The sequence below is a fragment of the Coregonus clupeaformis genome, chromosome 9 (genome assembly GCF_020615455.1).
Source record: "Coregonus clupeaformis isolate EN_2021a chromosome 9, ASM2061545v1, whole genome shotgun sequence".
NCBI classification, from domain to species: domain Eukaryota; kingdom Metazoa; phylum Chordata; class Actinopteri; order Salmoniformes; family Salmonidae; genus Coregonus; species Coregonus clupeaformis.
In genome coordinates, this window is record NC_059200.1 from 38868079 (window position 1) to 38892234 (window position 24156).

General features: G+C 42.3%; 1 protein-coding gene across 1 annotated transcript in view; it reads right to left on the minus strand.

Moving 5' to 3' along the window:
• Positions 1–4553: 4553 nt before the first annotated feature.
• Positions 4554–24156, minus strand: part of LOC121573964 (intraflagellar transport protein 46 homolog) — a 31826-nt gene continuing 12223 nt past the window's right edge. The window contains exons 5-12 of the mRNA XM_041886386.2: positions 10580–10654; positions 10306–10399; positions 9955–10083; positions 9679–9797; positions 9167–9233; positions 5595–5655; positions 5350–5435; positions 4554–5084 (exon numbers count right to left, since the gene is read on the minus strand). Coding sequence (XP_041742320.1) covers positions 4992–5084; positions 5350–5435; positions 5595–5655; positions 9167–9233; positions 9679–9797; positions 9955–10083; positions 10306–10399; positions 10580–10654 — 724 coding nt within the window. The 3' untranslated portion in view covers positions 4554–4991. The remainder of the gene's footprint in view (positions 5085–5349; positions 5436–5594; positions 5656–9166; positions 9234–9678; positions 9798–9954; positions 10084–10305; positions 10400–10579; positions 10655–24156) is intronic.

Genomic DNA, 24156 nt, shown 5'->3' on the forward strand with positions numbered 1-24156 from the left:
ATCCAGCTCATAGTTACATCCTGCTGGATGCTGGATGTAACTGTGCTGGATGCTGTATGTAACTCTGAGCCGGATGCTGGATGTAACTGAGCTGGATGCTGGATGTAACTGAGCCGGATGCTGGATATAACTCTGAGCCGGATGCTGGATGTAACTGAGCTGGATGCTGGATGTAACTCTCTGCTGGATGCTGGATGTAACTCTGAGCCGGATGCTGGATGTAACTCTGAGCCGAATGCTGGATGTAACTCTCAGCTGGATGCTGGATGTAACTCTTAGCCGGATGTTAGATATAACTCTGTGCTGGATGCTAGATGCTGGATGTAACTCTCAGCCGGATGCAACTCTGAGTCGGATGCTGGATGTAACTGAGCCGGAAGCTGGATGTAACTCTGAGCCGGACGTTGGATGCAACTCTGAGCCGGATGCTGGATGTAACTCTCAGCCGGATGGTGCATGTAACTTTGAGCCGGATGCTGGATGTAACTCTGAGCTGGATGCTGGATGTAACTCTGAGCTGAATACTGGATGTAACCCTCAGCCGGATGCTGGATGTAACTCTTAGCCGGATGCTAGATATAACTCTGTGCTGGATGCTAGATGCTGGATGTAACTCTCAGCCGGATGCAACTCTGAGTCGGATGCTGGATGTAACTCTGAGCCGGACGTTGGATGCCGGATGCAACTCTGAGCTGGATGCTGGATGTAACTCTCAGCCGAATGCTGGATGTAACTCTGAGCTGGATGCTATACTGAATGTAACATTCAGCTCTCAGTGTTACAGCTCCTACTGCAATTTGATGTGGTCCATCAATCAATGTAGCCTATCATGTTTGACAGCAGCAATGGTGTTTAAACACTTACAAACAATGTTGAAAATGGGATGTTAGCCAACATTGGTTGGAGCAAAAAGTACATTAGGTCTATTTACCAAATTTAGCAAACTGTACAAAGTTTCTACCCGTAGCTTGCAATGTAAATATTACCAGCTAACAGTTGTGTAAAGTACTTAAGTAAAAATACTTGAAAGAACTACTTAAGTAGTTTTTCTTGGTATCTGTACTTTACTATTTATATTTTTGACAACTTTTACTTCACTACATTCCGAAAGAAAATAATGTACTTTTTATTCCATACATTTTCCCTGACACCCAAAAGTACTTGTTACATTTCGACAGGAAAATTGTCCAATTCACGCACTTATCAAGAGAACATCCCTGGTCATCTGATCTGGCAGACTTACTAATCACAAATGCTTCAATTGTAAATTATGTGTGAGTGTTGGAGTGTACCCCTGGATATCCATAAATTAAATAAAACTAGAAAATTGTGCTGTCTGGTTTGCTTAATTTCAAAGGAATTTTAAATTATTTATACTTGTACTTTTACTTTTGATACTTAAGTATATTTAGGCAATTCCATTTACTTTTGATACTTCAGTATATTTAAAACCAAATACTTTTAGACTTTTACTCAAGTAGTATTTTACTGGTTGACTTTCACTTTTACTTGAGTCATTTTCTATTAAGGTATCTTTACTTTTACTCAAGTATGACAATTGAGTACTTTTTCCACCACTGCCAGCTAACAGTACACCACCGGCAAATGGACCCTTCTGCTGCTTGACAGGCAGAGCCCACAAAGGATGGGAAATTAATCTAAACCATACTTGTCAGGTATACAGTGCCTTCAGAAAGTATTCATACCCCTTGACTTATTCCACATTTTGTTGTGTTACAGGCTGAATTCAAAATGGATTTAAAAAATAAATAATTATCACCCATCTACACACAATACCTCATAATGACAAAGTGAAAATATGTTTTTAGAAATGTTAGCAAATTTATTGAAAATGAAAAATGGCATTTACATAAGTATTCACACCCCTGAGCGGATATTTTGTAGAAGCACCTTTGGCAGCAATTACAGCTGTGAGTCTTTCTGGGTAAGTCTGTAAGAGCTGTCCACACCTGGATTGTGCATGTAGTGTATTAAGATTATGACTATTCTAGTGGAACCTGGGGGGGATGTTTATTTTAGTTCAAAAGTAGCCATTTGTAGGGTGACGCCCCAGGGGAGACAGGTGATTGGACAGCAGAGGGAGCAACCCATATTTTTGCATTCTTTATAAGTATAGGCTGGAGGCAGAGGGGGTTAGAACAGACATTATCTTTGGACACTGTTCTCCAGCCCGGCAGGGTCTGTAAACTTATGCTGACATCTTGTGATATAAATAAAACTTATAATCAAAGTACAGCCTAAGCGGACTCTTTGGTTGACAGCAATAATTACCAGCATTGACACGATACAACATGCAACTTTGTAGAAGCAACTTTGGCAGCGATTACGGCTGTGAGTCTTTCTGGGTAAGTCTCTAAGAACTTTCCACACCTGGTTTGTGCAATATTTGCCCATTATTCTTTTCGAAATTCTTCAAGCTCTGTCAAATTGGTTGTTGATCATTGCTATACAACCATTTTCAGGTCTTGCCATAGATTTTCAAGTAGATTTAAGTCAAAACTGTAACTCGGCCACTCAGGAACATTCACTGTCTTCTTGGTAAGTAACTCCAGTGTAGATTTGGCTTTGTGTTTTAGGTTATTGTCTTGCTGAAAGGTAAATTAATCTCCCAGTGTCTGGTGGAAAGCAGACTGAACCAGGTTTTACTTTAGGATTTTGCCTCCATTCCATTTATTTTTCATCCTGAAAAACTCCACAGTCCTTAATGATTACAAGCATACCCATAACATGATATGCAGCCACAACTATGCTTGAAAATATGGAAAGTGGTACTCAGTAATGTGTTGTATTGGATTTGCCCCAAACATAACACTTTGTATTGAGGACAAAAAGTTAATTGCCAATTTTTTTGCAATATTACTTTAGTGCCTTGTTGCAAACAGGATGCATGTTTTGGATTATTTTTATTCTGTACAGACTTCCTTCTTTTCACTGTCAATTAGGTTAGTATTGTGGAATAACTACAATGTTGTTGATCCATCGTCAGTTTTGATGACTGTTTTAGTCACTATTGGCCGCATGGTGAAATGTATGTGCGGTTTCCTTCCTCTCCGGCAACTGATTTAGGAAGGCTGCCTGTATCTTTGTAGTGACTGGGTGTATTTACAGTATTTACCATCAAAAGTGTAATTAATAACTTCACCATGCTCAAAGGGTTATTCAAGGTATTTTTTTGTTGTTGGTTTAACCCAATAGGTACCCTTCTTTGCAAAGTATTGGAAAACCTCCCTGGTCTTTGTTGTTGAATCTGTTTGAAATATACTGCTTGACTGAGGGACCTCACAGATAATTGTATGTGTGGGGTACAGAGATAGGTAGTCATTTAAAAATCATGTTAAACACTATTATTGTACACAGAGTGAGTCCATGCTTCTTATGGGACTTGTTAAGTACATTTTTACTCCTGAACTTATTTAGGGTTGTCATAACAAAGGGGTTGAATACTTAACTCAAGACATTTTAGCTTTGCATTTTGAAATTGTAAAACATCATTAAACTTTGACATTATCGGATATTGTGTGTAGGCAGTGACAAAAAAATCTAAATTGAATCCATTTTCAATTCAGGCTATAACACAAAGTGTGGAAAATGTCAAGGGGTGTGAATACTTTCTGAAGGACTGTAGTTCACTGTTATATCACTCATATCCAATTAATGTTGGCCAATATTGAGAGATATCGTGAGGCTACCCTCACGTATCCGAAATTACATGATCAATTGATGTTTACTGATCATGAAAAGCATGCAGTTACTTACTGTATAACTCTGATGATAGTTAAATGTGCGCAATTGTTTTGCATGGAATAATCAGAAATGTGTAGTTCTGCTCTATGCTCTTCAAGAGATGATATTACAACCAAATAGTTAACATTTAACAATCCCTTGAAAACGGTACGCAGTTGTTGTCAATAGTTTTAGCGGAGCTGGGGTCTCCTTGCCCCCCAGCAGGCAAATCGAACGCTTTGCACATTATTGTGACATTTTATTGATTAAGACCTAATAGACACAGCCCAACTTTCAAGCAAAGTAACTTACCTCAATTTGCTGTGGTGCACAGGGGCAATAGAATAACTGTTTTCAGTGGAATTGCTCATCAAATTCTGCCAGTTTAACATCATGCCATAGCTTGCTGGACCGATCAAAAGTTGAACTGTCATACACACTGGTGTAAGGTGCAGCGGCTAGTTCAACATAAGTATGATGTGCTTTTTCCTACCACAAACCACAGAGATGTGAGTTTGCCGTTTGTTGGCTTTAAAGATGACAGGAAGAGCCATCAGACTTCCTTTTAAAGCAAATATATGTGTGATTATAATACATGGGTTAAACTGTTATGAGCTGGAACATTGGACTTAATGCTTATATTTTAAACTGGTTCTACACTCCTGAAGTAGCTAATTAGATACGAGTATACTCATATGAAATACTGAGTATGGAAAATGAGTTAAGCCATGCTTATAAGGACACACATTTCAGTTGACCTTTACCTCTACATTTTAGAGTGTTGAACAGTCCTTTACACTTTATTCTTTGGAAATTGCGAGATTCTTCACCAATGGACATACTTTATCACTCACTATTCTACATTCCATTTAGAAAGAAACATTCCAGTAAGGAGTCCTGAAGTTAAAACTACTATAAACATGCTATTTTATTCACAGATAATAAATACATATAAATGCAGCTTCTATCATGTAAACATATGAATTCATTTAATAATAGGAAGTACTTAATGAAACTTAACACACCAAAGACTACTTGAAATAGAAAACAATGCTATTTCTTCAGCATAACAGTAAGTCTATCCTAAAAAGCACTTTGTATAAAGTTCAGTGTATAACTTCATATTTACAAACATTTACATATATCTATGCATCCTTCCGTCCTCCTTTCCACAAAGTACAGTAATCACTGATGGTGGACAATGAAGACAACATGTCCTTGACCCAACAGGAGTTAGTTGTCTGTCCTTAGTCAAAGGCCAGTGTCTCTGGCTCTCCAGTGGTGGAGCGAGGAGCTGACAGAGTGTCTGACTTTCGACCCTCCGCTAAGGCTTTGAAATGCTGAAACAAGGAGATGTTTTTTAGGATGGGAGGACTAAACATTATCATTGAAAAATAGCTAAATAAGTTACATTACTTTGGACATTTCACCAAATTGTGCTATTTATAATTCATGTTTATGGTGCTGTTCCGCAAAATTGGCTTTTTAACAATTTTGTCAGAAATAAACTACTGAAAGAACATGACAATCACAGCAGACATGATGACACTGTCATCCCAATGGTCCCTACTGAACTGAAAGTTAGGGGAGTAAATACTGCGGTACCTGTGAGTTTTTGAACTCAGAGTAAAGGGTGAACAGCACATGGAGTGAGTGAATCCGGCTCTTGTAGATGGGGATGTCGAGGATTCCTTTGAGAGAGTGAAAAAAAAGAAGGAATGTATTCAGTAAGGCACAACTAACACATTTCTTATAGGAGTCCAGATTGTCCAAATGTTTTATCCAAATGTGTTACACAAGCAGACAGACATTGTTGAATGCATTGTGTGCAGAGATGGAGAAAAACTCACCACATATGAACTCAATGTACTCGTTCAGATCACAATTGATATCGGCCGTTGGTAGGCTAACCTAGAAAAAAAGGTGAGGAAGGGTTGAGGTAGAGAAAACAGAAAACAGTTTTGACAATGGTTGGGCTTTTGCTTTCTGTGCAAAGGGAACACAGCAACTCTTGAAGGACACCAGAAGTTGATAAGAAAGCTTCTTTACTTAATAGTGTTTAACTGCTGCCCTACGTACATAGTCATTGAACACTGGTCACAATAATACAATGTTTATACACTGTTTTACCCACTTCATATGTATATACTGTATTCTAGTCAAGGCTCATCCCATATAACTACTGCTGTACACACCTTTTCTTCATATACTGTCTATACACACCATCATATACACTGAGTGTACAAAACATTAGGAACACCTGCACTTTCCATGACATAGACTGACCAGGTGAAAGTTATGATCCCTTATTGATGTCACTTGTTAAAGCCACTTAAACCAGTGTAGATTAAGAGGAGGAGACAGGTTAAATAAGGATTTTTAAGTCTTGAGACAATTGAGACATGTATTGTGTATGTGTGCCATTCAGAGGATGAATGGGCAAGACAAAAGATTGAAGTGCCTTTGAATGTGGTATTTTAGTAGGTGCCAGGCACATCGGTTTGAGTGTCAAGAACTGCAACGCTGCTGGGTTTTTCACGCTCAACAGTTTCCCATGTGTATCAAGAATGGTCCACCACCCTAAGGACATCCAGCCAACTTGACACAACTGTGGGAAGCATTGGAGTCAACATGGGCCAGCATCCATGTGGAACGCTTTAGACACCTTGTAGAATTGAGGCTGTTCTGAGGTTAAAAGGTGGTGCAACTCAAAAAAATAAAGGGAACACTTAAACAACACATCCTAGATCTGAATGAATGAAATAATCTTATTAAATACTTTTTTCTTTACATAGTTGAATGTGCTGACAACAAAATCACACAAAAATTATCTATGGAAATCAAATTTATCAACCCATGGAGGTCTGGATTTGGAGTCACCCTCAAAATTAAAGTGGAAAACCACACTACAGGCTGATCCAACTTTGATGTAATGTCCTCAAAACAAGTCAAAATGAGGCTCAGTAGTGTGTGTGGCCTCCACGTGCCTGTATGACCTCCCTACAACGCCCGGGCATGCTCCTGATGAGGTGGCGGATGGTCTCCTGAGGGATCTCCTCCCAGACCTGGACTAAAGCATCCGCCAACTCCTGGACAGTCTGTGGTGCAACGTGGCGTTGGTGGATGGAGCGAGACATGATGTCCCAGATGTGCTCAATTGGATTCAGGTCTGGGGAACGGGCGGGCCAGTCCATAGCATCAATGCCTTCCTCTTGCAGGACCTGCTGACACACTCCAGCCACATGAGGTCTAGCATTGTCTTGCATTAGGAGGAACCCAGGGCCAACCGCACCAGCATATGGTCTCACAAGGGGTCTGAGGATCTCATCTCGGTACCTAATGGCAGTCAGGCTACCTCTGGCGAGCACATGGAGGGCTGTGCGGCCCCCAAAGAAATGCCACCCCACACCATGACTGACCCACCGCCAAACCGGTCATGCTGGAGGATGTTGCAGGCAGCAGAACGTTCTCCACGGCGTCTCTAGACTCTGTCACGTCTGTCACATGTGCTCAGTGTGAACCTGCTTTCATCTGTGAAGAGCACAGGGCGCCAGTGGCGAATTTGCCAATCTTGGTGTTCTCTGGCAAATGCCAAACGTCCTGCACGGTGTTGGGCTGTAAGCACAACCCCCACCTGTGGACGTCGGGCCCTCATACCACCCTCATGGAGTCTGTTTCTGACCGTTTGAGCAGACACATGCACATTTGTGGCCTGCTGGAGGTCATTTTGCAGGGCTCTAGCAGTGCTCCTCCTGCTCCTCCTTGCACAAAGGTGGAGGTAGCGGTCCTGCTGCTGGGTTGTTGCCCTCCTACGGCCTCCTCCACGACTCCTGATGTACTGGCCTGTCTCCTGGTAGCGCCTCCATGCTCTGGACACTACGCTGACAGACACAGCAAACCTTCTTGCCACAGCTCGCATTGATGTGCCATCCTGGATGAGCTGCACTACCTGAGCCACTTGTGTGGGTTGTAGACTCCGTCTCATGCTACCACTAGAGTGAAAGCACCGCCAGCATTCAAAAGTAACCAAAACATCAGCCAGGAAGCATAGGAACTGAGAAATGGTCTGTGGTCACCACCTGCAGAACCACTTCTTTATTGGGGGTGTCTTGCTAATTGCCTATAATTTCCACCTGTTGTCTATTCCATTTGCACAACAGAATGTGAAATTTATTGTCAATCAGTGTTGCTTCCTAAGTGGACAGTTTGATTTCACAGAAGTGTGATTGACTTGGAGTTACATTGTGTTGTTTAAGTGTTCCCTTTATTTTTTTGAGCAGTGTATATACACCGAACAAAAATATCAACGCAACATGTAAAGTGTTGGTTTCAAGAGCTGAAATAAAATATCCCAGACATTTTTTATACGCAAAAAAAGCTTATTTCGCTCTTATTTTGTGCACAGATTTGTTTACATCCTTGTTAGAGAGCATTTATCATTTGCCAAGATAATCCATCCACCTGACAGGTGTGGCATATCAAGAAGCTGATTAAACAGCATGATCATTACACAGGTGCACCTTGTGCTGGGGACAATAAACGGCCACTCTAAAATGTGCATTTTTGTCACATAACACAATGCCACAGATGTCTCAATTTTGAGGGAGCGTGCAATTGGCATGCTGACTGCAGGAATGTCCACCAGAGCTGTTGCCAGAGGATTAAATGTTCATTTCTCTACCATAATACGCCACCAACATTGTTTTAGAGAATTTGGCAGTACGTCCAACCGGCCTCACAACCGCAGACCACGCCAGCCCAGGACCTGCATATCTGGCTTCTTCACCTGCGGGATCATCTGAGACCAGCCACCCGAACAGCTGATGAAACTGAGGAGTATTTCTGTCTGTAATAAAGCCCTTTTGTGGGGAAAAACTAATTCTGATTGGTTGGGCCTGGCACCTAAGTGGGTGGGCCTATGCCCTCCCAGGCCCACCCATGGCTGCGCCACTGCCCAGTCATGTGAAATCCATAGATTTCCTTATATGAACTATAAATCAGTAAAATCTCTGAAATTGTTGCATGTTTTTTTATTTTTGTTCAGTATACCCGAACTCTGACATTGCTTGTTCTGATATTTCTTAATTTCCTTATTTATAGGATTTGTGTGTATTGTTTTGTATTGTTCGGTAATACTGCACTGTTGGAGCTAGAAACATAAGCATTCCGCTGCACCTGCGATAACATCTGCAAAATATGTGTACGCGACCAATAAAATTAGATTTGAGTATCAAATGTGGGGTATGAAAATGAACCTTGGTCACAATGATGTGTCCAATTAAGGCTGCATTTAGACAAGTCAATGCTGAACAGGAAATTACAGACAGGAAGTAGCTAGCTAGCAGGTCAAATTTCTTGCTGTTTAAAATATCCATTGTTCCATAGATAGATGAGCAGATTCAGTTCAGGTTTGGTGACTAACCTTTCCCAGCAGCTCTTCAAATTCAGGTGGCCACTCCTGCATTAGAGTATCAATGTCTGGCATGGACCTGGAACAATATAATACACCCATCGTTTCATATCAGTGGTTACATTCCAATGTCCATACTAGCACACCACATGCATATATTTTTACATTTTTAGTCATTTAGCAGACGCTCTTATCCAGAGCGACTTACAGTTAGTGAGTTCATACATTCATACATTACTTCCTTCTTAGTAGAATGCAAATTTGGATATTGGAAGTTTGGCACGGAGCCAGTGTCTATTCACCTTCACATAAATCACTGAACTGACTTAGAATCAGATAATGGTCAGAGTCTGTGACAGTTTCAGTACCAGTTCTAGCCGGTCCCAGATCTGTTTGTGCTGTATAGCAAACTCTTATGGTCATTGTCATACCAAACATTTGTTTTGGAGTTTGCTATATAGCACAAACAGATCTGGGACCAGGCTAGGGCAGCACCAGTACTGTGAGGTAAAGTAAACATTTGCCTGGTGTAGTGGACGGTGGCTGGGGGTTTGGCGCGATGGAGCTCACTGATGCTCTCGATCCAATTCTCGATGGCTTTGGGATTCTTCTCTGGGTTCTCCACACTTTTCACTTTCACCTCCTGAGCAGCGCATGGAAAGAAGGGATCAATGAATTTGCAGTGTGTGTGTGTGTGTGTGTCTCAAAGCAGTACCCATAGTTATGTGCACAGTGATGTAAATTGTGCCCGACTGTGGGGGATTTATAAAGCTGCACCGTGTTATACTTGTTGTTCTTACCGCAATGTTGTGCTGCTTGCTGTTCTCAGAGAGCCACAGTGACAGGACAGTGGGGTCTGACTGCTTGGTGCATGGCTCATCCAGGACCAACAGCCCCAGGTTGTCTGCTTTGCCATCGGGACGTGGGACCTGAGGTTACAATGGAACAAAGTAATTGACAGTAGCCCAGCTCGGAGAGCTTATTATTACATTCCACCTTCCTCCCTGCATCTTTTGATGTAACCACTGATTGGATTAGAAAACACAAAGTTTACACCAAATTGGACATTTCATCAATGTGACTCCATCAAGCAGGGAAGGAAAGAACTGGCACCATAAAATAAATGTGAAGCTAAGAGAAAATGTGCTTACTTTAAGGAAGGCATCAATGTCTCCCACTGCTGGGATGAAGTCAGGTATAAAGGGTTTAAGCTTGTGGTCTAGTTCAATGGTCTGAGGAGTATACCTGCAGATTCACAAACAATGTTACTAAAAAATATATATATATAATAATTATGCGGAATTGTTGCTTGGAGCAAGGGCTGTTTTTCGACCTGTGTAGAAATGTCAATAAGTGGCATATTCAGCTTAGTCAGCTGTAAATAAACACAAACAGCTCTGTATCTGAGCTGCAGGCGCCACTCACCGAGTGATGTACTGAAACAGCTCTTTGATCTCCGCAGTGACAGGAAGGTGGTCGTAGTCTGCCGGGTCATATGCCCTGCAAAGAAAAGCATCAGATTTGTGATGTTTGTCCGTTTACATTTAAAATGAACTACAGTGCTGTGAAAATATATTTGCCCCCTTTCTGATTTTCTCTATTTTTGACACTGAATGTTATCAGTTCTTCAACCAAAACCTACTATTAGATAAAGGGAACCTGAGTGAACAAATAACACAAAATGTTGATACTTATTTCATCTATTTAATTAAACATAATTCAAAACCCAATCCCCCTGTGTGAAAAAGTAACTGGTTGTATCACCTTTTTCCTACCGCAACCAAACGCTTCCTGTAGAGGAATTTTGTCCCACTTTTCCATGCATAAATGCTTTAACTCAGTGACATTTGTGGATTTTCAAGAATGAATCAGGTTTAGGTCTGGACTTTGACTAAGCCATTCCAAAACTAACAATGTGTTGCTTTTCAGCCATTCTGATGTAGACTTGCTTGTGTGTTTTAGATTATTATCTTTCTGCATGACCCAGCTGTGCTTCAGTTTCAGCTCACGGACGGATGGCCTTTCATTCTCCTGTAGAATTCTCTGATACAGGGCAGAATTATGGTTCCTTCAATGATGGCAAGTCGTCCAGGTCCTGAGGCAGCAAAGCATCCCCAAACCGCCACACTACCACCATCATGCTGGACAATTGGTATGAGGTTCTTACTGTGGAATGCAGTGTTTGGTTTTTGCGAGACATAACGGGACCCATGTCCTCCAACAAATCGACTCAAGTTTGCCAAAAAGCCCCTGGATGATCGTCAAGAATCCTGGAAGAATGTTCTATGGACAGATAAGTCAAAAGTGGAAATTTCTTGACGACATGGGTCCCGTTATGTCTTGCTTTGCTGCCTCAGGACCTGGACGACTTGCCATCATTGAAGGAACCATGAATACTGCTCTCAATGATGTTTACATGCACACTAATAATTCGACATTAAACTGATTATGGCAGTAGGCCGAATATGGCATTAGTCATATAAACACCTTACTCTGCTTATCTTAAATCAGTGTAAGGTCATAATCAAAGTAAGCATACGCCGATTAAAACTGGTTTTCTGCGCAATCTTTCAAATTATTAGGACATGTTAACGTCTTAAAATCAGAATTACAGTGGTGTATTAGATCTGCGCATGTGCTAGCACTAGCAGCGCAAGCTTCTATTCTTTTGCGCGAGTGAAATGAGTTTCGGAGAAACTAAAAGTAGGCATCTTAAAAATAGTTTTCCCATACAAACTTTATATGCCCCAACTCAGAATCAAATAGGCATCACAACAATAACATGGTCGCTGTGGTAGAGCTTTATTTTGATTGCCGATTTTCTGCATTTATCAAAAAACCCGATTTAGATGTTGTGGCAGGACCTGAAACAAGTAGTTCATGCTCCAAAACCCACAAATGTCACTGAGTTAAAGCAGTTCTGCATTGAAACGTGGGGTAGAATTCCTTCACAGCTATGTGAGACTGAAAAACAACTACAGGAAGCGTTTGGTTGCTGTCAATGCAGCTAAAGGTGGCACAACCAGTTATTGAGCGTTAGGGGGCAAATACTTTTTCACACAGGGGCATTAGGTGTTGCATAACTTTGTTTATTAAATAAATGAAATAAGTATGACAAATGTTGTGTTCTTTGTCACTCGGTTTCCCTTTATCTAATATTAGGTTTTGGTTGAAGAACTGATAACATTCAGTTAGGAAAATATGCAAAAATCTAGAAAATCAGAAAGGGGGCAAATACTTTTTCACAGCACAGTAAGTGTGTATAAATGAAACAATATTTCTGTGATAAATGTTGAACACAGTGAATGTTGTACAGGAGTGAGTGGACAAACCATAAAGATGCAAACCTACAGCGCCTTCAGAAGGTATTCACACCTCTTGACTTTTCCCACATTTTGTTGTGCCTGAATTTAAAATGGATTAAATTGAGATTTATTTGTCACTGGCATACACACAATACCCCATAATGTCAAAGTGGAATCATGTTTTCATAAATGTTTACAAATTAATTAAAAATGAAAAGCTGAAAAGTATTCAACCGCTTTGTTATGGCAAGCCTAAATAAGTTCAGGAGTAAAAATGTGCTAAACAAGTCACATAAGTTGCATGGATAATAGTGTTTAACATGATTTTTGAATGACTACCTCATCTCTGTACCCCACACATACAATTATCTGTAAGGTCCCTCAGTCGAGCAGTGAATTTCAAACACAGATTCAACCACAAAGACCAGGGAGGTTTTCCAATGCCTCTCAAAGAAGGGCCCCTATTGGGTAAAAAACAGACAGACAATGAATATCCCTTTGAGCATGGTGAAGTTATTAATTACACTTTAGATGGTGTATCAATACACTCAGTCACTACAAAGATACAGACATCCTTCCTAACTCGGTTGCAAGAGAGGAAGGAAACCGCTCAGAGATTTCACCATTAGGCCAATGGCGACTTTAAAACAGTTACAGAGTTTAATGACTGTGATAGGAGAAAACTGAGGCTGGCTCAACAACATTGTAGTTACTCCACAATACTAACCTAATTGACAGCATGAAAATAAGGAAGCCTGTACAGAATAAAAACATTCCAAAACATGCATCCTGTTTGTGACAAGGCACTAAAGTAAGAAATTAACTTTTTGTCCTGAATACAAAGTGTTATGTTTGGGGCAAATCCAATCCAACACATTACTGAGTACCACTCTCCATATTTTCAAGCATAGTGGTGGCTGCATCATGTTATGGGTATGCTTGTAATCTTTAAGGACTGGGGAGTTTTTCAGGATAAAAAAATTTAACTGGAGCTAAGCAAAGGCAAAATCATAGAGGAAAACCTGGTTCAGTCTGATTTCCACCAGACACTGAGATGAATTCGCCTTTCAGCAGGACAATAACCTAAAACACAAGGCCAAATCTACACTGGAGTTGCTTACCAAGAAGACAGTGAATGTTCCTGAGTGGCTGAGTTACAGTTGACTTAAATCTACTTGAAAATCTATGGCAAGACTTGAAAATGGTTGTCTAGCAATGATCAACAACCAATTTGACAGAGCTTCAAGAACTTCGAAAAGAATATTGGGCAAATATTGCACAAACCAGGTGTGGAAAGCTCTTAGAGACTTACCCAGAAAGACTCACAGCCGTAATCGCTGCCAAAGTTGCTTCTACAAAGTATTGACTCAGGGGTGTGAATACTTATGTAAATGTATTCATTTTTTCAATACATTTGCCACAATTTCTAAAAACATGTTTTCACTTTGTCATTATGGGGTATTGTGTGTAGATGGGTGAGAAAACATTTTTTAAATCAATTTTGAAATCAGGCTGTAACACAACAAAATGTGGAATAAGTCAAGGGGTATGAATACTTTCTGAAGGCACTGTAGCTGCATAAAGCATTCTGTGAAGTTATCCTCGATTAAGATTTCTATTAGAAAATATGGCTTCTACCTACACCTGGCCTGAATAGAACTGCCTCTTACTCAATTCTAAAACTGATCTGCACGTATAGCTCGGATCATCTTCCGTTGTCTTCTCCCTATCGAGATACTTAACTATCTCTGGCCCTGGCTGTCTGCTCACAAAATGTACATGGTTATTATTATGAGCATATAGGACCTTCATGTAACAACTCAAAGACCTCTCTCCTCACCTCCTTAATCCACATAGGAGGAGAAGATCCAAAGTCCCTCCGATCGGACCTTCTCCTCCAATGTGTTTTAAGATACTCAACTATCTCTGACTCTGGCTGCCTGCTCACAAAATGAACACAGTTATGATGAGCATATAGGACCTTAATTTGACAACTCAAAGATGTTCTTGCCAAGTTTGAGGCCCTGAGCCCTGGCATCAAAAAGGTTTGTGGGTCTGTCTAATTTGGATGCAAGGAGCTGAGGGTTTAAAACACAATTTGTGTCCTCCTTACTAAGACATGACATGATGGTATAATGGTGTGTGTGTGTGTGTGTCAGTGTTTCCATTAGCCGGTAATAGTCGGCTTTTGTCCCAAAAAAAGAAAAGAAAAGACAATTAATACAATTGGAGCTGGTCAATTGTTCAGGATAAAAAAAATACACATATACAGTGGGGAGAACAAGTATTTGATACACTGCCGATTTTGCAGGTTTTCCTACTTACAAAGCATGTAGAGGTCTGTAATTTTTATCATAGGTACACTTCAACTGTGAGAGACGGAATCTAAAAAAAAAAAAAAATCTAGAAAATCACATTGTATGATTTTTAAGTAATTAATTTGCATTTTATTGCATGACATAAATATTTGATACATTTTTATTTTTATTTTTTTATTTCACCTTTATTTAACCAGGTAAACCAGTTGAGAACAAGTTCTCATTTACAACTGCGACCTGGCCAAGATAAAGCATAGCAGTGCGATAAAAACAAACACAGAGTTACATATGGGGTAAAACAAAAACAAAGTCAAAAATACAACAGAAATACATATAATATACAGTGTGCAAATTTAGCAAGTTATGGAGGTAAGGCAATAAAATAGGCTATAGTGCAAAATAATTACAATTAGTATTAACACTGGAATGATAGATGTGCAAGAGATGATGTGCAAATAGAGATACTGGGGTACAAATGAGCAAAATAGATAACAATATAGGGATGAGGTAGTTGGGCGGGCTAATTTCAGATGGGCTGTGTACAGGTGCAGTGATTGGTAAGGTGCTCTGACAACTGATGCTTAAAGTTAGTGAGGGAGATAAGTGTCTCCAGCTTCAGAGATTTTTGCAATTTGTTCCAGTCATTGGCAGCAGAGAACTGGAAGGAATTGCGGCCAAAGGAGGTGTTGGCTTTGGGGATGACCAGTGAGATATACCCGCTGGAGCGCAGACTACGGGTAGGTGTTGCTATGGTGACCAATGAGCTAAGATAAGGCGGGGATTTGCCTAGCAGTGATTTATAGATGGCCTGGAGCCAGTGGGTTTGGCGACGAATATGTAGTGAGGACCAGCCAACAAGAGCGTACAGGTCACAGTGGTGGGTATTATATGGGGATTTGGAGACAAAACGGATGGCACTGTGATAGACTACATCCAATTTGCTGAGTAGAGTGTTGGAGGCTATTTTGTAAATGACATCGCCGAAGTCAAGGATCGGTAGGATAGTCAGTTTTACGAGGGCATGTTTGGCAGCATGAGTGAAGGAGGCTTTGTTGCGAAATAGGAAACCGATTCTAGATTTAACTTTGGATTGGAGATTCTTAATGTGAGTCTGGAAGGAGAGTTTACAGTCTAACCAGACACCTAGATATTTGTAGTTGTCCACATACTCTAGGTCAGACCCGTCGAGAGTAGTGATTCTAGTCGGGTGGGCGGGTGCAAGCAGCGTTCGGTTGAAGAGCATGCATTTAGTTTTACTTGTGTTTAAGAGCAGTTGGAGGCTACTGAAGGAGTGTTGTATGGAATTGAAGCTCGTTTGGAGGTTTGTTAACACAGTGTCCAATGAAGGGCCAGATGTATACAAAATGGTGTCGTCTGCGTAGAGGTGGATCTGAGAGTCACCAGCAGCAAGAGCAACGTCATTGATATACACAGAGAAAAGAGTCGGCCCAAGAATTGAACCCTGTGGCACCCCCATAGAGACTGCCATAGGTCCAGACAACAGGCCCTCCGATTTGACACATTGAACTCTATCTGAGAAGTAGTTGGTGAACCAGGCGAGGCAGTCATTTGAGAAACCAAGGCTATTTAGTCTGCCAATAAGAATGCGGTGGTTGACAGAGTCGAAAGCCTTGGCCAGGTCAATGAAAACGGCTGCACAGTACTGTCTATTATCGATCGCGGTTATAATATCGTTTAGGACCTTGAGCGTGGCTGAAGTGCACCCATGACCAGCTCGGAAACCGGATTGCATAGCGGAGAAGGTACGGTGGGATTCGAAATGGTCGGTGATCTGTTTGTTGACTTGGCTTTCAAAAACTTTTTGAAAGGCAGGGCAGGATGGATATGGGTCTGTAACAGTTTGGATCTAGAGTGTCACCCCCTTTGAAGAGGGGGATGACCGCGGCAGCTTTCCAATCTCTGGGGATCTCAGACGTTACGAAAGAGAGGTTGAACAGGCTAGTAATAGGGGTTGCGACAATTTCGGCGGCTAGTTTTAGAAAGAAAGGGTCCAGATTGTCTAGCCCAGATGATTTGTAGGGGTCCAGATTTTGCAGCTCTTTTAGAACATCAGCTGTCTGGATTTGTGTGAAGGAGAAGCGGGGGGGCATGGGCAAGTTGCAGCGGAGGGTGCAGAGCTGGTGGCCGGGGTAGTGGTAGCCAGGTGGAAAGCATGGCCAGCCGTAGCAAAATGCTTGTTGAAATTCTCGATTATTGTAGATTTATCGGTGGTGATAGTGTTTCCTAGCCTCAGTGCAGTGGGCAGCTGGGAGGAAGTGCTCTTATTTTCCATGGACTTTACAGTGTCCCAAAACTTTTTGGAGTTAGTGCTACAGGATGCAAATTTCTGTTTGAAAAAGTTAGCCTTTGCTTTCCTAACTGCTTGTGTATATTGGTTCCTAACTTCCCTGAAAAGTTGCATATCGCGGGGGCTATTTGATGCTAATGCTGTACGCCACAGGATGTTTTTGTGCTGGTCAAGGGCAGTCAAGTCTGAGGAGAACCAGGGGCTATATCTGTTCTTAGTTCTGTATTTTTTGAATGGGGCATGTCTATTTAAGATTGAGAGGAAATTACTTTTAAAGAACAACCAGGCATCCTCTACTGACGGAATGAGATCTATATCCATCCAGGATACCTGGGCCAGGTCAATTAGGAAGGCCTGCTCGCTGAAGTGTTTTTGGGAGCGTTTGACAGGTGATGAGGGGTGGTCGTTTGACCGCGGACCCGTTACGGACGCAGGCAATAAGGCAGTGATCGCTGAGATCCTGGTTGAAGACAGTGGAGGTGTATTTAGAGGGTAAGTTAGTCAGGATGATATCTATGAGGGTACCCATGTTTACGGATTTAGGGTTGTACCTGGTAGGTTCGTTGATAATTTGTGTGAGATTGAGGGCATCTAGTTTAGATTGTAGGATGGCCGGGGTGTTAAGCATATCCCAATTTAGGTCACCAAGCAGTACGAACTCTGAGGATAGATGGGGGCAATCAATTCACATATGGTGTCCAGGGCACAGCTGGGGGCTGAGGGGGTCTGTAGCAAGCGGCAACAGTGAGAGATTTATTTCTGGAAAGGTGGATTTTTAGAAGTAGAAGCTCAAACTGTTTGGGCACAGACCTGGATAGTATGATGGAGCTCTGCAGGCTATCTCTACAGTAGATTGCAACTCCACCCCCCTTTGGCAGTTCTATCTAGACGGAAAATGTTATAGTTGGGGATGGAAATTTCAGAATTTTTGGTGGCCTTCCTAAGCCAGGATTCAGACACTGCTAGAACATCAGGGTTGGCGGAGTGTGCTAACGCAGTGAATAACTCAAACTTAGGAAGGAGGCTTCTGATATTTATGTGCAGAAAACCAAGACTTTTACGGTTACAGAAGTCAACAAATGATAGCTCCTGGGGAGTAGGAGTGATACTGGGGGCTGCAGGGCCTGGGTTAGCCTCTACATCACCAGAGGAACAGAGGAGGACTAGAATAAGGATACGACTAAAGGCTTTAAGAACTGGTCTTCTAGTGCGTTGGGTACATAGAATAAAGGGGGCAGTTCTCCGGGCGTTGTAGAAAAGATTCAGGGCATTATGTACAGAAAAGGATATGGAAGGATATGAGTACAGTTCAGGTAACCCTAAGCGTTGGGTAACAATGAAAGAGATAGCGTCATCGGAGGCATCGATTGAGCCGGTCTCGGCGTGTATGGGGGGTGGAACAAAGGAACTATATGAGGCAGTTTGAGAGGGACTAGGGGTTCTACAGTGAAATTGTATAATAAGAACTAACCCAAACAGCAATAGGCAAGGCATAATTGACATGGGAGAGAGGCATAAAGCAGTCACAGGTGTTATTAGAGAGAGCTAAGACACAACTGGAAATAGCGATAACGTTTGGGCTAAGACTAAACAGAATAAACAGGACAGGGTACCGTGTAAAGGAACAGTCCAGCAGGCATCAGCTGTGCAGCTGAGTGATCATAAGGTCCAGTGAACAGCAATATGTGAGTCCGAGAGCAGTTCAAATTGGTGCTTCAGCACAGCTAGCAGGGAGCACAGTTGTAGTTTGCGTGTGCTAGCGGGCCGGGGCTGGCAGATGGATCTTCGTGGTCGTCGCAGCGGGAAGCCTGTTGAAACCACATCAGACTATTTCGTCGGCAAACCAGTCGTGTTGGATCGGCGGGGCTCCGTGTCAACACTAGGTGGTCCCGTCCGGTTGACAGAGAGGTAGATAGCCGGGAGATGGGAGATGGGCCTAGCTCAGGATGATTAGCCAGACCTCAACGTCCATTTTGTAGCAGCTAGCTGGTAGCGATGAATCCGGAGTTAAAGGTCCAGTGATTCAGTGATTCCGGCAGAAAAACTGATATGTTCTGGGTCGATAACGCGCTGTGCAGACAGTGCAGACTGGCCGAATAATAGTCCAGACTAGAGCTGGCTGGTAGGTGGTGCAGGCCAAGGACAATGGTGAAAAACCCCTAACGGTAGCTGATAGCAAGTAGCTAGTTAGCTGGCTACTCCCGTCCGGTAGACCTAGAGGTAGATAGCCGGGATATGAGCCTGACTCTAGGCTAGCTCGAGGCTAACTGGTGCTTGCATCGGGGGCAGTGGTGATTAGCCAAACAGCAACATCCATTCGGTTGCGGCTAGCTAGTTGCGATCCGGTGATTAATGTCCAGTGATTAAATTATTCCGGCAGAAAATCCAATGTTCTGGGTGAAATAGCAACTGTGGCTAATAGCAAGTAGCTAGTTAGCTGGCTAGCTAGTTTCAACTGGAGATTCTAGATAAAAGGTAAGTCAATAATAGAATCCGTTCCACATTGAGTGAGGCGGGTTGCAGGAAATTATATTTTGTAGAAGGATGAAAAGTCTGATAGGAAAATATGTACGAAAAATACAAAAAAAACAGGGTATTTACAGGCTATTTACAGACACACGACAAAAACAGGACTGCACTACTACGCCATCTTGGAATCTATGTTCAGAAAAGCAGAACTTAATATTTGGTACAGAAACCTTTGTTGGCAATTACAGAGATCATACATTTCCTGTAGGTCTTGACCAGGTTTGCACACACTGCAGCAGGGATTTTGGCCCACTCCTCCATACAGACCTTCTCCAGATCCTTCAGGTTTCGGGGCTGTCGCTGGGCAATACGGACTTTCAGCTCCCTCCAAAGATGTTATATTCGGTTCAGGTCTGGAGACTGGCTAGGCCACTCCAGGACCTTGAGATGCTTCTTACGGAGCCACTCCTTAGTTGCCCTGGCTGTGTGTTTCGGGTCGTTGTCATGCTGGAAGACCCAGCCACGACCCATCTTCAATGCTCTTACTGAGGGAAGGAGGTTGTTGGCCAAGATCTCGCGATACATGGCCCCATCCATCCTCCCCTCAATACGGTGCAGTCGTCCAGTCCCCTTTGCAGAAAAGCATCCCCAAAGAATGACGTTTCCACCTCCATGCTTCACGGTTGGGATGGTGTTCTTGGGGTTGTACTCATCCTTCTTCTTCCTCCAAACACGGCGAGTGGAGTTTAGACCAAAAAGCTCTATTTTTGTCTCATCAGACCACATGACCTTCTCCCATTCTTCCTCTGGATCATCCAAATGGTCATTGGCAAACTTCAGACGGGCCTGGACATGCGCTGGCTTGAGCAGGGGGACATTGCGTGCGCTGCAGGATTTTAATCCATGACGGTGTAGTGTGTTACTAATGGTTTTCTTTGAGACTGTGGTCCCAGCTCTCTTCAGGTCATTGACCAGGTCCTGCCGTGTAGTTCTGGGCTGATCCCTCACCCTTCCTCATGATCATTGATGCCCCACGAGGTGAGATCTTGCATGGAGCCCCAGACCGAGGGTGATTGACCGTCATCTTGAACTTCTTCCATTTTCTAATAATTGCGCCAACAGTTGTTGCCTTCTCACCAAGCTGCTTGCCTATTGTCCTGTAGCCCATCCCAGCCTTGTGCAGGTCTACAATTGTATCCCTGATGTCCTTACACAGCTCTCTGGTCTTGGCCATTGTGGTTGAGGTTGGAGTCTGTTTGATTGAGTGTGTGGACAGGTGTCTTTTATACAGGTAACGAGTTCAAACAGGTGCAGTTAATACAGGTAATGAGTGGAGAACAGGAGGGCTTCTTAAAGAAAAACTAACAGGTCTGTGAGAGCCGGAATTCTTACTGGTTGGTAGGTGATCAAATACTTATGTCACGCAATAAAATGCAAATTAATTACTTAAAAATCATACAATGTGATTTTCTGGATTTTTGTTTTAGATGCCGTCTCTCACAGTTGAAGTGTACCTATGATAAAAATTACAGACCTCTACATGCTTTGTAAGTAGGAAAACCTGCAAAATCGGCAGTGTATCAAATACTTGTTCTCCCCACTGTACATATATATATACACATACACACACACACACACACACACACACACACACACACACACACATATACAGTTGAAGTCCGAAGTTTACATACACCTTAGCCAAATACGTTTAAACTCAGTTTTTCACAATTCCTGACATTTAATCCTAGTAAGAATTCCCTGTCTTAGGTCAGTTACGATCACCACTTTATTTTAAGAATGTGAAATGTCAGAATAATAGTAGAGAGAATGATTATTTCAGCTTTTATTTCTTTCATCACATTCCCAGTGGGTCAGAAGTTTACATACACTCAATTAGTATTTGGTAGCATTTAAATTGTTTAACTTGGGTCAAACGTTTCGGGTAGCCTTCCACAAGCTTCCCACAATAAGTTGGGTGAATTTTGGCCCATTCCTCCTGACAGAGCTGGTGTAACTGAGTCAGGTTTGTAGGCCTCCTTGCTTGCACACGCTTTTTCAGTTCTAACCACACATTTTCTATAGGATTGAGATCAGGGATTTGTGATGGCCACTCCAATACCTTGACTTTGTTGTCCTTAAGCCATTTTGCCACAACTTTGGAAGTATGCTTGGGGTCATTGTCCATTTGGAAGACACATTTTCAACCAAGCTTTAACTTCCTGACTGATGTCTTGAGATGTTGCTTCAATATATCCACATAATTTTCCTTCCTCATGATGCCATCTATTTTGTGAAGTGCACCAGTCCCTCCTGCAGCAAAGCACCCCCACAGCATGATGCTACGACCCCCGTGCTTCATGGTTGGGATGGTGTCCTTCGGCTTGCAAGCACCCCCTTTTTCCTCCAAACATAACGATGGTCATTATGGCCAAACAGTTCTATTTTTGTTTCATCAGACCAGAGGACATTTCTCCAAAAAGTACGATCTTTGTCCCCATGTGCAGTTGCAAACCGTAGTCTGGCTTTTTTATGGCAGTTTTGGAGCAGTGGCTTCTTCCTTGCTGAGCGGCCTTTCAGGTTATGTCGATATAGGACTCGTTTTACTGTGGATATAGATACTTTTGTACCTATTTCCTCCAGCATCTTCACAAGGTCCTTTGCTGTTGTTCTGGGATTGAGTTGCACTTTTCGCACCAAAGTACGTTCATCTCTAGGAGACAGAACGCGTCTCCTTCCTGAGCAGTATGACGGCTGCGTGGTCCCATGGTGTTTATACTTGCGTACTATTGTTTGTACAGATGAACATGGTACCTTCAGGCATTTGGAAATTGCTCCCAAGGATGACCCAGACTTGTGGAGGTCTACAATTTTTTTCGGAGGTCTTAGCTGATTTCTTTTGATTTTCCCATGATGTCAAGCAAAGACGCACTGAGTTTGAAGGTAGGCCTTAAAATACAGTGAGGAAAAAAAGTATTTGATCCCCTGCTGATTTTTACGTTTGCCCACTACAAAGAAATGATCAGTCTATAATTTTAATGGTAGGTTTATTTGAACAGTGAGAGACAGAATAACAACAAAAAAATCCTGAAAAACGCATGTCAAAAATGTTATAGATTGATTTGCATTTTAATGAGGGAAATAAGTATTTGACCCCCTCTCAATCAGAAAGATTTCTGGCTCCCAGGTGTCTTTTATACAGGTAACAAGCTGAGATTAGGAGCACACCCTTAAAGGGAGTGCTCCTAATCTCAGTTTGTTACCTGTATAAAAGACACCTGTCCACAGAAGCAATCAATCAATCAGATTCCAAACTCTCCACCATGGCCAAGACCAAAGAGCTCTCCAAGGATGTCAGGGACAAGATTGAAGACCTACACAAGGCTGGAATGGGCTACAAGACCATCACCAAGCAGCTTGGTGAGAAGGTGACAACAGTTGGTGCGATTATTCGCAAATGGAAGAAACACAAAATAACTGTCAATCTCCCTCGGCCTGGGGCTCCATGCAAGATCTCACCTCGTGGAGTTGCAATGATCATGAGAACGGTGAGAAATCAGCCCAGAACTACACGGGAGGATCTTGTCAATGATCTCAAGGCAGCTGGGACCATAGTCACCAAGAAAACAATTGGTAACACACTACGCCGTGAAGGACTGAAATCCTGCAGCGCCCGCAAGGTCCCCCTGTTCAAGAAAGCACATATACAGTGGGGGAAAAAAGTATTTAGTCAGCCACCAATTGTGCAAGTTCTCCCACTTAAAAATATGAGAGAGGCCTGTAATTTTCATCATAGGTACACGTCAACTATAATAGACAAAATGAGAAAAAGAAATCCAGAAAATCACATTGTAGGATTTTTTAATGAATTTATTTGCAAATTATGGTGGAAAATAAGTATTTGGTCACCTACAAACAAGCAAGATTTCTGGCTCTCACAGACCTGTAACTTCTTCTTTAAGAGGCTCCTCTGTCCTCCACTCGTTACCTGTATTAATGGCACCTGTTTGAACTTGCTATCAGTATAAAAGACACCTGTCCACAACCTCAAACAGTGACACTCCAAACTCCACTATGGCCAAGACCAAAGAGCTGTCAAAGGACACCAGAAACAAAATTGTAGACCTGCACCAGGCTGGGAAGACTGAATCTGCAATAGGTAAGCAGCTTGGGTTGAAGAAATCAACTGTGGGAGCAATTATTAGGAAATGGAAGACATACAAGACCACTGATAATCTCCCTCGATCTGGGGCTCCACGCAAGATCTCACCCCATGGGGTCCAAATGATCACAAGAACGGTGAGCAAAAATCCCAGACCCACACGGGGGCACCTAGTGAATGACCTGCAGAGAGCTGGGACCAAAGTAACAAAGCCTACCATCAGTAACACACTACGCCGCCAGGGACTCAAATCCTGCAGTGCCAGACGTGCCCCCCTGCTTAAGCCAGTACATGTCCAGGCCCGTCTGAAGCATTTGGATGATCCAGAAGAGGATTGGGAGAATGTCATATGGTCAGATGAAACCAAAATATAACTTTTTGGTAAAAACTCAACTCGTCGTGTTTGGAGGACAAAGAATGCTGAGTTGCATCCAAAGAAC